General features: G+C 47.4%; 1 protein-coding gene across 1 annotated transcript in view; it reads left to right on the top strand.

The window, feature by feature from the left end:
- Window positions 1-13,673, top strand: part of UTP20 (UTP20 small subunit processome component) — a 966,235-nt gene that overhangs the window by 766,033 nt on the left and 186,529 nt on the right. Inside the window, exon 49 of the mRNA XM_069229033.1 lies at window positions 748-918. Within this exon, the coding sequence (XP_069085134.1) occupies window positions 748-918 (171 nt within the window). The remainder of the gene's footprint in view (window positions 1-747; window positions 919-13,673) is intronic.

The following is a 13,673-nucleotide window of genomic DNA, read 5'->3' as shown; positions in this document are numbered from 1 at the left end:
GGGGTATATGATTAAAGTCAGCAATGACAATCGACCTCAAAAACAGGCATTAGTTCACTCCTCCATTTTGTCTTTCTTCTCCAAGGCCTGAAACGTCCTGTCTCTCGGAAGACCAAGTTATTTAGTTTGCACCTCCTAAACTAAAGATGCAAATGAATTAACTGGTTTTAACTCACATTGGATAATACAAAAATGCCCCTTCCAAGTCGTCGAGAATGCACAAGCCAAGGTAGAAGCCACTAGAAAGTCTTAGAACATTATCACGCTTTGGCCAAAGCCCCAGCGTTGAGTGAGTAGCTTAACTTCAAAGCAGAGGCTGTTTCATACCACTGTCAAATCACCCCTTGGGTGAAAGCAGCTGCAAACACAGCTCTTCTACTATCCGTGTGGTCATATTGTCATAAAACACCTTGAGCCAAATAAGTTAATGGTGATGGTGTTCTTGAAATATCAATGCCCAGCCAGTAGACCTATCGTTAAGACTGCTCTTAATTTATTCCTTGGTTATGGTTTGAATGATAGGAGGAAGGGTCAGCATGCATGACATTTCAAAATGAACTGCTAGCAGAAACTGTAATTAAAACAAAGTCAAATAACCTAAAAGATTATAACAGTCATTTTGTTTTTAGGAAAAGGGTAATCCCCATTAATTGTATTTTTTTTAAAATGTACTATATGTTTATGTTTCATAATTTATGTACAATATTGTTTATTTGAAAAAAAAACTGATACTATGTTTTTTTCTAGGTAATCACTGGTTCTCTACAGTCCCTGGTGTCGATGTTAAAATTTCCTCTGCCGTCTGTTGAAAAGAATACAGAGCAGTTGACAAAACAGCTTTTTCTCCTGCTGAAGGATTATGCGAAGGCTGGAGCAGGAAAAGGGCAGAATTTCCATCTTGTTGTCAATTGTTTCAAAGTAAGTTTTTTTTTATTTTAACTGTGCCACCAACAGAAACAAAACTGTAGAATGGCCCTCCCAAGATAGGTGATTCCTAGCAACCTATGTATCTGTGTCACAAACTCTGCAAACCATCTATGCTGCCTTTTACAACCGGGGTCTTTTTTTTCTTTGTTGTATTTATAGCCCTTTGCTGTCTTCTTGTAGCCCCACACTAGTGCTTGGTTTATTTGGAAATTGAACTGTGGGAATGAACTGTAACTTAAGCACATGCCCTTTGATGGATCTAGACTTTTCAGAGAAAAGGAAGACTGCCCACAAGTGATTGAGAGGTAGTCATGCCGCAGTTTGATCTTTGACGTTATTGTCCCCAACCATGCTAATCCACCAGTTATGCAAAAACGATTAGGGGCTATTCCAGAGGTCTAGCTTAACAGTAGCGCCAGCCTTGCCAGGCGGTCCAGCTGAAACTCAACTGTTTTGGGGTAGAGGATGTTGTGGCCGCCAAAGACATTCACATCAACAGGCCCATAGTCGCCCTCTGCATTGCCGGTAGGAAGCAGAGTACTGCATTTTCCTCCCGGGTGGAAATCCATAATGAGAAACTGATGAATCTTAAAAATTATTCCAAAGGACTATACCCTGCCCTTTATTTCGTCCCCCTCCTTTTATCCCCTATTCCCCCCACACATAGAGTGATTTTCGGAAGACCACGCCTGTATCTTGATGAAAGAAGTTAATGTCTTGCTGGCCAGAGGCATTCTTAAAACAGGTACCTGGCTTAGAATCGGGCAAGGGATGCTAGTGATGCCATTTACTCATGCCAAAGGATGCCAAAGGATGACACAGGTCTCAGGCCTTTACTGAATACCCGGCCATTGAATCCTTTCTGAGAAAGGACAAATCAAAATGCTAAAGTTGTTTTATGTCTTCTCTGCTTTGTGTTCAGAACACTGGATGGTATCCCTGGCCTTTCTTGGTGCATATTTTCATATAAAAAATAGACAAAAGGTGATGGGAGGAATGCTTGCAATTTGTTTAACCACTGGCAATTGCTTGGGTAGCATTCCAACCCATCGCTCTTTAGCCCACCATGTTTCCAGTTGCCACACCAGGTCCTCCCTGAACAAGAACACAAGCATCCCAAGACTGGTTTTGCCTGATCTTCTGTAGAGAATAACTTCATTACAGTGACACAGTGAGGCCGAGACCCACATCTATTCATACCATTAGACTCTTAAGGACCTTGCTTTGTAGTTCCGACTTGCCTGTTTCCTTTGGAGCAGGACCAATACTGTTTTGTATATGGCTGGTTCTAATATGATGTAGCATTGTGAGCAAGAGAACAATGGGTTGAAATGCTACCTCAAGCGAATGCCAGTGATTAGACAAATTGAAAGCATACCTTCCATCACCTTTTGTGTGCTTAGGGTATTTTTATATAGCTGTTCTGAGATAATTCCTGTGGTTCACAATGAAGCCAGGCCACTTCCAATTTGCTGTGCTGTCCTTTGGGCTCACCTACACCCCTTTTTGGGTTCACAATAATGATTGCAGCAGTCACAGCTCCTTTTCGGAGGTCGGGGATACCTTAATTCCATTCCATAGTGACTGGCTGCTCAAGATTGGCTTACCACAGTCAGTCGCAGACTTCCTTTAGACAAGCTTTTGATTTCCTTGTGGTTCTCTATCAATGAGCCGAAGTCAACCTGAACCCTAAGCCAAGGATTCCTTTCAAAGGAGCTGTCATGCACATGGTAGTGTTGAAGACCCTTTCGCCACGCAACGAGTCTGTAACATTCAAGGTATGATCCTTTATGTTTCAGACTCAATCCTGTCTCTCAGTGAAGCTAGCTCTGAGACTTCTTGGGCTCTTGGCCTTCTGTGTCCTTCTACATCTGTATGCCAGATACAACGGAATCCATGTTTTCAGTAGACACAACTCTAGAGGATCCTCTCTGACCTTTTTCAGATCTCACTTAGGAATGGCTCAGGACCTCTTGTGATGGAAGATGTGCACCAATCTGACAACCTGACAATTTGCAGGCAGCTCTCTGTTCCCCACCCAGATGTCACAGTGGCAACAAAAGCGTCATTACTGGTTTTGGGAGGTAGAGACCAAAGGCCCCTGGTCTCCAGTAGAGAGCCAGTTCTCCATCAGCCTTCTGGAGCTTCTCTCGATATGTTTCCGTGGTTTGTAAAGGGAAATTTGGTGCAGGACCTTACAAATAACATGTCCACTAGATGGTACTGCAACAAGCAGAGCTTCAGGAAGCTCTTCACCTCTGGAAGTGGCTTGACCATTGGTAGATCTTTCTGGTAGCTAAAAACATAGGTCCCTGAATGGGCAGCACAGATGAGTTGAACATGCGTCAGCTGGTGGACCACAAGTGGCATCTCCATACTGATTTGGCATAGGGCATCTTAGTTCATTGGGGCCTGCCCTGACTTGGTCTGTTACCACTGGTGGGAAAGTACAATATCACAGCCTTTGCATACTAGAGTTTCCTCCAAAAAAGTCATTAGGAGACCAGTTTGTCTGCGATTGGACATAGACCTCCTTTACATGTTCCCACTGCTACCTCTCCTCCCCGTTTATGGCCTTGTGTCTGGTTTGTCATGTCGACCCTCTGCAGACTAATCATTTGCATGTATTGTTTGTTTTGTGATTGACCCAGCAAGGCCTTGCAGTGGGCACAGTTAAAGATTACTTGTCTGCTCTTTCGGCCTTATTTTATTTGCCTGATCAACCCTCCCTTTTTAATTCACCTTTTGTAATATGTTTCCTGAAGGGCCTGTGTCACGTGATTCGTCCTTAATCAGTGGGTTCTAAATCTGGTCCTGATATTTCCTATGTGCGTGCCCTAAGAGCCAATGAACAGTTGCCGACTGTGGTTTCTGACAAACAAGACAGTCTTTGTTCCCATCACTTTTGTGCACCACATGTGTGAACTAAAGGCACTCTGAGTGCATCCTCCCTACACCACTTACTACTTGGCCAATCAGTCATCTTGCTGGCATTTTTCGCTATATTACACCCCTCCATGGTGAAGAGGTGCCATCAGCTTGACCCTTTGACCATGTGGGACTTTCAGGTGGATGATCATCTGTAGGAAGCTTTATATAGTGGATGAAAATGATGTACACTGTACAAAGAGTCCAAGTAATCCCCACAGGTATCAAAGAGGCACAAATGACATTCCAAATGTTCTTTTTTGGGGTAGTGTGGTTGAGTAGTTAGGCATTTCAGGGGGTAGTGCTAAGCATGTAAGGCACACACTCATACAGTAAGTGGGAGAGACACTCAATAAAGAAATCTGAAACATAGTTACAAAAATAACATGTACTTTCATATGAACCTTTGCTACCAAGCTCTCCTGGAATCAGGTGAGTACTTTTCGAGTTATGATTTTTTAAAGTTTGCAAAAGTTACATTTTTCAGATGGGGTAATGTTATCCTATCGATGAAGAACAAGCACTTTATACAGGTATAGTACAACAACGTACGGACCACTCTCCTGGACTTAAGGTAAGTATGGGGCAAGGTCCAAGGCCACACTAACAGGTCACCCCCGGCAGCATTTGGGCGGCTGGGTGCAGTGGTACAGTTCAGCATCGGTTCCCCCTGTGTAAGACTATGAGGATCTCCCAGTCACAAAGTTGCTGCAGGGAGGGACGGAGAGTCCAGTCTGGGTGAACCATCGAGGGGGTTCAGTTCTTGCAGTGCTTGGGGACACAGGGACACCAGTGGTTCTGTTCTCCTCAGTCAGGGGTGTCCGGGTGTAGAGGTGGTTTGAACCATCAGACTTACCATCACCAGGGGGCAGTTGTGGTGGAGGGGCCCACAGAAATAGGCTGCAGTTGTGGATTGGGGGGCCAGTCTGGCTGAACCAACAAGTGGGCTCGGGTCTAACAAGCCTGGGGGATATAGGGACACAAGTGGCCCTGTTCTCCTTGGTCCGGGGTGTCTGGGTACAGTGGACCATTGGGTCTTCATTTCGTCAACAGAGGTGGTCGCTGTGAAGGGGGGGGTCTACAGTATCAGGCTGCATAAGCCGTCAGGAAGTCCACAGAAGGCAAGCTTGAAGTGGGCTTTTCCTCTGGGGGGCCTAGGGACCAAGCTGGCTCCTTTCACCCACTTCAGCTCAGGCTGGGCGGCTCGGGAGCAGTGGTGCTGTCCGGCGTTGGGTTTTTGGCAGTCCTAGTCCTCACAGTTCTTTTTTTTTTTTTTTTTGCCTGCAGATGCAGGGAAGCAGCTCCTTTGCTCCAAGGGAGTTCTTTTTGGCTGTTTGCGAAGCACTGGCAGCTGTCCTGGTTTCTTGGAGGCTGCAGGACAGGTCAGTTGCTCCTCTAGGTTTGGGTTCAGCAGGCAGGCTAGCAGGGGTGGCGCCAAGTCCGCTGTATTCCTCGGTTCTTGAGTTCAGCAGGCTTCTTGTCCATTCCTTCTTTTGTGTCCAGCGAAGATCTGAACTTTCCTAAATACTCAGTTTAGAGAGCATTAAGGGGAGTGAAGGATATTAGTTATTGGACTATTTACCCCTGAGGTCCAAACATCCTGCTAGATGACCATTTCTTATGGGGAGTGGGCATTACCCTGTCCAAAATTTCTTAATTCGACCACACAAAAGATGGTGGAATTCCTGAGGCTGTGTTCATTTACCCTAGGGGTGTGTCCAGCCTGGAAATGCAACACACCTCCTTCATAGTTAATTTTTTCGCCTGTCCAGGTACCAGATGGGTCCTGGGGCAGGGGAGTTGGTATCCTCCTCTGAGGAAGGCCAGTTCTCCATACTGCCTTGGAATGCAGATTTGCAGGTCATCCTGTTGGGAGGGGTGTCTAAACACCTCTCCCAAAACAGGCTTTGTCTCTCACTTCCACATTTCCAGAGAGCAAAAGCTCTCATCCTTGGGGGTCAGAATTTCATCTGTTGGTGGCAGGCTGGCTAGAACTATCCCATAAGCCCACCAGCGGTTGGTCAGTTTTCAGAGGGCACGTCTAAGGTGCCCTCTAGGTGCATGTATTAATACATGTATCATTGGAATTTATTAATACAATATTTTTGATACCAAACAGTATCTAGTTTCAGTGACTTACTATGTCTAAGAATCGACAAAGATATAGCAGGGGCATATCTGCTTTGCAGATATGTCCACACATGTAATGTAATGCATCCTGTCTTAGGGCTGTAAGGGTGACTTATAGTCATTACCTGCAGTGTTTTAGGGGACATGGCACACAGGCTGTTGCCAGGTTGTGTTTTTTTTTTAAGAGCACTTTGTCACACAGTCTGCAATGGCAGTCTGCATGATGGTGGTTCTGGGTCCCTGAACGTGGCACAAGTTGTGCTGCAGCTCATAGGGGCCTTCTCCAGTACCCATGCCCAGGTATTAGCGGTACCATTTACTAGGAACTTACAGAGGTGCTAAAGGGCCTGGCCACTTTGGATCAACTGACCAGGTGTCTTGTTTTGGGGAAGGAACAGTCAACCTTGCATCAAACACCAGGCTTAAAGTTTTGGGGGGGAGGGGGTTACTACAACCAGAACCCAGCTTCCTACATCAGTTCTTCCTGGATGATCAGCTCTTTGTGGAGTTTGTTGAGACCAAGAAGAGCAAGGTGGCACGAATCAGGACTTTCTGGATGTGTATATGCCTCTGCATTAACATCTGCTATGCGCTGCCCCAGAAGGAACCCCCACAAGGCATGCAGGCTGTTTCCAGCAAGGCCAAGGCTGCTACAACAACATTTGCAAGGGAGGTGTGGTTCTGGACATTTGCCAGCTGCCAGAATACACCATTGCACTTGTTCACAAAACACTACTGCCTTGACTATTGGGTCCCTTGTGAGGGCTGTTTTTTGAGTACATCTTTGGTAGGTACTGGTATGGTATCTATTGTAAAGGTGGGGAATCTGCAGTTAGAAGTGTGCATGAGACAAACAAGTTACTTACCTTCACTAACACTCTTTCTAATGGATATTCTAACTAATCCCAGATTCCTCACTGCCCTCCTACCTACCCTTTCTGTGGAGTGGACTCCTGAACATTCTTATTAGGTCCCAAGTTTAATTTTGCCGCACTGGCGCATGCCAAAGGAACTTTTTCACCGACAGACTAGACAAAAACAGCCACAACAGCAGAGAACTCTTCAGCATCGTCAAAGAGTTCTCCAACCCCAGCGCCAGCGCCAACGCCGTCACGCCCTCACAGGATTTGTGCGAATCCCTCGCCACTTTCTTCCATCGCAAGATCAGCGACCTCCACGACAGCTTCGGACACCAGACCCAACCATACACCACTGAACCCGCTTCCCCGGACATCACCCTCAACAACTGGACCCACATCAACACGGAAGAAACCAAATCCATCATGAACTCTATCCACTCCGGCGCCCCTTCGGACCCCTGCCCGCACTTCATCTTTAACAAAGCCGACGACATCATCGCCCCGCACCTCCAGACCGTCATCAACTCTTCTTTTTCTTCTGCTACCTTCCCCGAATGCTGGAAGCACGCTGAAGTCAACGCCCTACTAAAGAAACCTACGGCTGACCCAAGCGACCTGAAAAACTTCCGCCCCATCTCTCTTCTACCTTTCCCAGCCAAGGTAATAGAAAAGACCGTCAACAAACAGCTGAGCACCTTCCTGGAAGACAACAACCTGCTCGACCCTTCACAAACCGGATTCCGAACCAACCACAGCACGGAAACCGCCCTCATCTCAGTCACAGACGACATCAGAACCCTGATGGACAACGGTGAAACAGTCGCCCTCATTCTCCTCGACCTCTCGGCTGCCTTTGACACCGTCTGTCACCGCACCCTAATCACCCGCCTACGCTCCACCGGGATCCAAGGCCAGGCCCTGGACTGGATCGCCTCCTTCCTCGCTAACCGCTCCCAAAGAGTTTACCTCCCTCCGTTTCGCTCAGAACCCACCAAGATCATCTGCGGCGTACCTCAAGGCTCATCGCTCAGCCCGACACTCTTCAATGTCTACATGAGCCCCCTCGCCGACATCGTACGCAAGCACGACATCATCATCACTTCCTACGCCGACGACACCCAACTTGTACTCTCCCTCACCAAGGACCCCGCCAGCGCCAAGACCAACCTACAAGAGGGTATGAAGGACGTCGCAGATTGGATGAGGCTCAGCCGCCTAAAGCTGAACTCTGAAAAAACGGAAGTCCTCATCCTCGGCAACACCCCGTCCGCCTGGGACGACTCCTGGTGGCCCACGGCCCTCGGCACCGCACCGACCCCCGCAGACCACGCCCGCAACCTCGGCTTCATCTTGGACCCTCTTCTCACCATGACCAAGCAAGTCAACGCCGTGTCCTCCGCCTGCTTCCTCACTCTCCGCATGCTCCGTAAGATCTTCCGCTGGATCCCCGCCGACACCAGAAAAACCGTGACCCACGCCCTCGTCACGAGCCGCCTGGACTACGGCAACACCCTCTACGCCGGGACCACAGCCAAACTCCAAAACCGCCTGCAACGCATCCAAAACGCCTCGGCCCGCCTCATCCTCGACGTACCCCGCAACAGCCACATCTCCGCACACCTGAGACACCTGCATTGGCTCCCAGTCAGCAAAAGGATCACCTTCCGTCTTCTCACCCACGCACACAAAGCCCTCCACAACAAGGGACCGGAATACCTCAACAGACGCCTCAGCTTCTACGTCCCCACCCGCCCCCTCCGCTCCGCTGGCCTCGCACTTGCTGCCGTCCCTCGCACCCGCCGCTCCACGGCGGGTGGGAGATCTTTCTCCTTCCTGGCGGCCAAGACCTGGAACTCCCTCCCCACCAGCCTCAGGACCACCCAGGACCACTCCGCTTTCCGGAGACTCCTAAAGACTTGGCTGTTCGAGCAGCGATAACCCCCCCTTTTCCCCCCTAGCGCCTTGAGACCCGCACGGGTGAGTAGCGCGCTTTATAAATGTTAATGATTTGATATGATTTGATTTGATTCGACGTGCTCCACGTCTTAGAGTATGGATGGAGAAAGATTAAGAAGCTGATACCAGAATGAATGGTTGGGTCCTATATGCATCTCTTCTCTCGGGTAGTATGAAGTAATCACTGAGCCCTATGGCACCACCTACCAGCACGTGAGATATTTCAGAAAATATTTCTGGATCCAGTCTGATGTCTGGGAATATTCTAAAGGTGAAGAATGTGTGGTAAGATAGAGTAAATGACATATTCACTTTGCTTATGCCTTCTTTATATGATGAGATGTGCAGATGTTAAGGAGGAATGATTCTTTTAAGCAGATCATTACAGTAGCTAAATGTTCACATGGGATTTCTTTTCTAAAGTATCAAATGTTGAAGCATTCTTTGACCTAGACATATCATTAGAAGAGACTACATAGTGATGTCTAAAACATTCTTCACAAAAGAGTTTGTCTTATATAAGACAAGATTTTTTTAGCCTTACACCCTTATACAGAATTTATCTTTTGATTATCCATTTTGACATCCATCCCTCTTATGGCAGAAGTAACGCTATGTCAACTGTTAATTTGGAACCTGCTAATAATGTTATATGGTTCCTATGAATTAAGTAGGACTGTATATCAGGTCAACATAAATGTCAGGATATAGGTACTCACTCCATTTATACTATCAGAAAATGCTGACACGATTCCTAGCTAGGTCACAGTGCCCCATCGGAACCCCCGAATATGACTACTTAAATTCCCAAGGAAATCATGGAAACAGATCTACCCTTTCCTTGCCGCTCTGCGTACCCAAGATGAGACACAAGATATACATGAAAATGTATTTTCAAAGATTTATTGCCACAATCTTATTATTGTATAAAAAGCATGAACTGCGATTATTAGGCAGCTAAAACAAAGTATGGTAACCACCATGACGAAAATGATGAAAAAGATAAACAGTTCAACCATCATAATGTTACTTTGTTGGCACACTCTTATCTGTTACTACCTATACCATTGAGAGCAGAGTGGGAGTACCCTCAGCCAGATCAATTGGGATAGCCTAACTGTAGGCAAGTGCCCCTTTTGACATGGTCGCCTCCACTTTGTTGCAACTAGTACTGAGGGTTTTTGACTGAAGGTGCCCTTGGTTTCGGCTAAACAGGTCCCCCAGTGCTCTTTACCTAAAACAAGGTAAAAGGCCTAATAGTGTACAGTTTGCACCCGCTCTAGTACCTCTTTAAGACCCTAGTAAATGGTACCCCTAGTATGTAAGGGCTGGGTACTGGAAAGGGCCATAAGGGCTGCAGCATGTATTGTGCCACCCTAGGGGACCCCCCTAAAAATTGCACACAGCTAGCCACTGCTGACTGCATGTCATGGCTCAAGCCATGAATGGAAACACAACATGGCACACTTATTGTGTGCCATGCCCCAAAACACTGCATTTCAAATATGTAAGTCACCCCTACAGCAGGCCTTACAACCAGAAGGTACGGTAGATTATATTTTATGTGAGGACATATCTGCATGAGTAGATAGGCCCCTGTGATGTCTAGTTTGGTTACTAGATATTGCAAGTGAACAGGAAAGCCATTTTAAGGTATGTACTGGGCACTGGTCATTCCGAGGTACCCAGCTACATAACAGCTTCACTGAAACCCATGGTGTTTGATGCTAAACACCTCACCTTAATACATCAATACTGATGCCAGTATTGGATTTCCTATGACCATAGAGGTGCCCTGTGAAACCTACTAGTCATCTAGTGTGCTGGCTGACTGGTATCAACCAGCCTGCCACAACAGACATGTTTCTGACCCCCTGGAGGTGAGAGCCCACACTTTCAGAGCCCAGAAACAATGCCTGCTCTTGATGAGTGTGTTATCACCTCCTCCAGTAGAATGGCTAGTAAATCTGCATAAGAAGGCCAGGGAATTTGAAGTCCCTGCCGCCTTTAATATTCGACCCCCCCCCCCCCCAGTTGCTACCTCCTGCCTTGAGGCACATTTGGCACCAGGACAGGCTGGAAATTGGCTATGGAAGTAGGCTTGTTGCACTACCAGGTTAGTCACACCCCTGAGAGGGGCACCCTGATGTGCTCCACGACAGTAGGGTTCCATCATCTTATTTTTGTTGGAATTGGAATTCTGGGAATATTTTATGTCCACTCCCTACAGAAAGTTGTCATGTAGTCACTCCAGGGGTAAGTAGCTCATTGGCTACTGCCATGCCCTCCCCTTAACACCCCTAAATTGAGTATTTAGTTGGCCCCCTCACACCTGATTAACAGATTTGACTGACTGAAGAAAGAAGAGGACAAAGAAGAGCTGAAGAAGTGAGAACTGCAGATCACTGGTGGGCTCTGGCGCAAAACACTGCCTGCCTACCTACTCCAGTCCTGAGAATGATGACAACCCTACTCATCCTGCAGCTGTGAATCCTCCATAAGCCTCGGAGGGCCTCCAGCACTTGCCTAGCCATCAGCATCTACCTTGGAGGGGAGGAACCACTTGACTACAGGCACCAACTGCAGTGTCAGGATCACTGTTCTGCTGACCACCAGGTCCATTGATGCAGCAACTATCCAGGAGGAGGTCACCATGCTCCAGGAGGTCAGATCGTTCCCTCACCCACCCAAGTGAGAAGACGCCAGGACCCACCGGAGTTGTCCTGCACTGATAACTGGGGCACTGGACCCCTTGCTCCAACCAAAGCTTGTTTGAGTCACACCCAATGCCGCAAAGACTGACCAGCTGACGAGGGACTTCAGCATTGCAGAGGCCAGCACAGAGAGTGGCCAAGAGTGGCCCAACTGTCCTATTTTGTCCACCTTTTGCAGGTACACCCGAGAACCATGGGCTCCTTTGATGCAGGAGCACCCGCTGACCAAAACCCTTTGTACCTGAGCTTCCTGGCCAAGGTCCACTACAACCGACCATGCTCCCCTGCTCCCAGGACCCCCACAGACTGAGCCTACGGTTGGAAGCTCCCATACTTGTTCCCAAGTCCCTTGTCTGCAGCCTGCTTTTAGGTGCCCCCCTTCTTCGCCAACCCTACAGTGCACGAGACACCTGACCTCTCCAGCACCTTTGCACCCCGACGCCCCAGGGCCGGTAAACCTGAACTGCTAGTGTTTCTTGTGACCTTGCACCCCTAGGACTCTTCAACCTAAAGAGGGACCCCCAAGATTTATCTGCAAAGACCCCTATACTGTCAAAGTTCCTTTCCGCTTAAAAGCGCATTGTTCTATTTACTTGCCCCACTGTGAAGAATTCTTTGCAACAGTACTTATCTTCTTTTGAAGATTTTTCTGCTGTTGAAACATTATATAAATGTGATTGTATTTTTTTAAACATTGGTCTTGAGTTTCTTCATGAGTGTGTGTATCTCATTTATTGACTCTGTGACAAATGCTTAGCACTACCTTATGATAAGCCTAAAGTGATCGCCCACACTACCTCAAAAGAGAGCATTTGGGGTTATAATTTTAACCCCTGTAAACCAATAAAGGTCATCTGGACTATCTGCATAGTGTGCCCTTATATTCAGTACACTGCATAGATAGCCAGATTCCTACTGTAAGCACATCATACCTGGGTAAATACGTGGGTAAGATTTACTGGGAAGTCTGGTGTAGTTCAGACTTCTGTCCCGTGTAGGATGGAGGCCAGAGTCAGCAGGGCAGGGCTGCATCTCAGTCAAAGTGATTCCAGGATGATCCCAGCAGAAGTGCTCCTCTGCTGAATGTGGCACAGAGGCAGTTATCATAAAGCACCATTCATATTGCACTGTGTCAGAAAGCGTTGATGCAATTATATGTCTGCATGGAAGGAGCCAGTGGACAATCATCATATGAGGGCATCGCATTCTATGTGCATATCCTTGGACGTAGTGTATAGACTGCATGGCAAAGCCCCTTACTAGGAACAGGCTGCATGTGCACTGTTTTCTCATTACATTATCACGAGTGAAAAAACAAAAACCCACCATCAGAATTAAAGGTTAAAATGTGCAATCTAAAATGGGAGCTCTTTGCAGGCCCTATCATGCTTTACCACAGTTACTTGCACTTCTGAAAGTAGTCTCACATTTATTGGCCACACTTATTTATTTTTTGGATGTATTTTTATTGAAATTTTCATTCCATACCATGAGGTCCATACATACTCGAAGATGTAGGCAGCAGCATGAAGCATGAAAGATGATATTAAAGAACCATTGTAAAGAAATGGCTCCCTGTTGCAGTTACCCCCCACTTTTTGCCTGATACTGATGCTGACTTGACTGAGAAGTGTGCTGGGACCCTGCTAACCAGGCCCCAGCACCAGTGTTCTTTCACCTAAAATGTACCATTGTCTCCACAATTGGCACAACCCTGGCAACCAGGTAAGTCCCTTGTAACTGGTACCCCTGGTACCAAGGGCCCTGATGCCAGGGAAGGTCCCTAAGGGCTGCAGCATGTCTTATGCCACCCTAGGGACCCCTCACTCAGCACAGACACACTGCTTGCCAGCTTGTGTGTGCTGGTGGGGAGAAAATGACTAAGTCGACATGGCACTCCCCTCAGGGTGCCATGCCAACCTCACACTGCCTGTGGCATAGGTAAGTCACCCCTCTAGCAGGCCTTACAGCCCTAAGGCAGGGTGCACTATACCACAGGTGATGGCATAGGTGCATGAGCACTATGCCCCTACAGTGTCTAAGCAAAACCTTAGACATTGTAAGTGCAGGGTAGCCATAAGAGAATATGGTCTGGGAGTCTGTCAAAAACGAACTCCACAGCTCCATAATGGCTACACTGAATACTGGGAAGTTTGGT

The sequence above is a fragment of the Pleurodeles waltl genome, chromosome 4_1, assembly GCF_031143425.1.
Source record: "Pleurodeles waltl isolate 20211129_DDA chromosome 4_1, aPleWal1.hap1.20221129, whole genome shotgun sequence".
Taxonomy (NCBI): domain Eukaryota; kingdom Metazoa; phylum Chordata; class Amphibia; order Caudata; family Salamandridae; genus Pleurodeles; species Pleurodeles waltl.
Note: the sequence above shows the minus strand (reverse complement) of the source record. Positions and strands in the feature narration are given on the sequence as shown.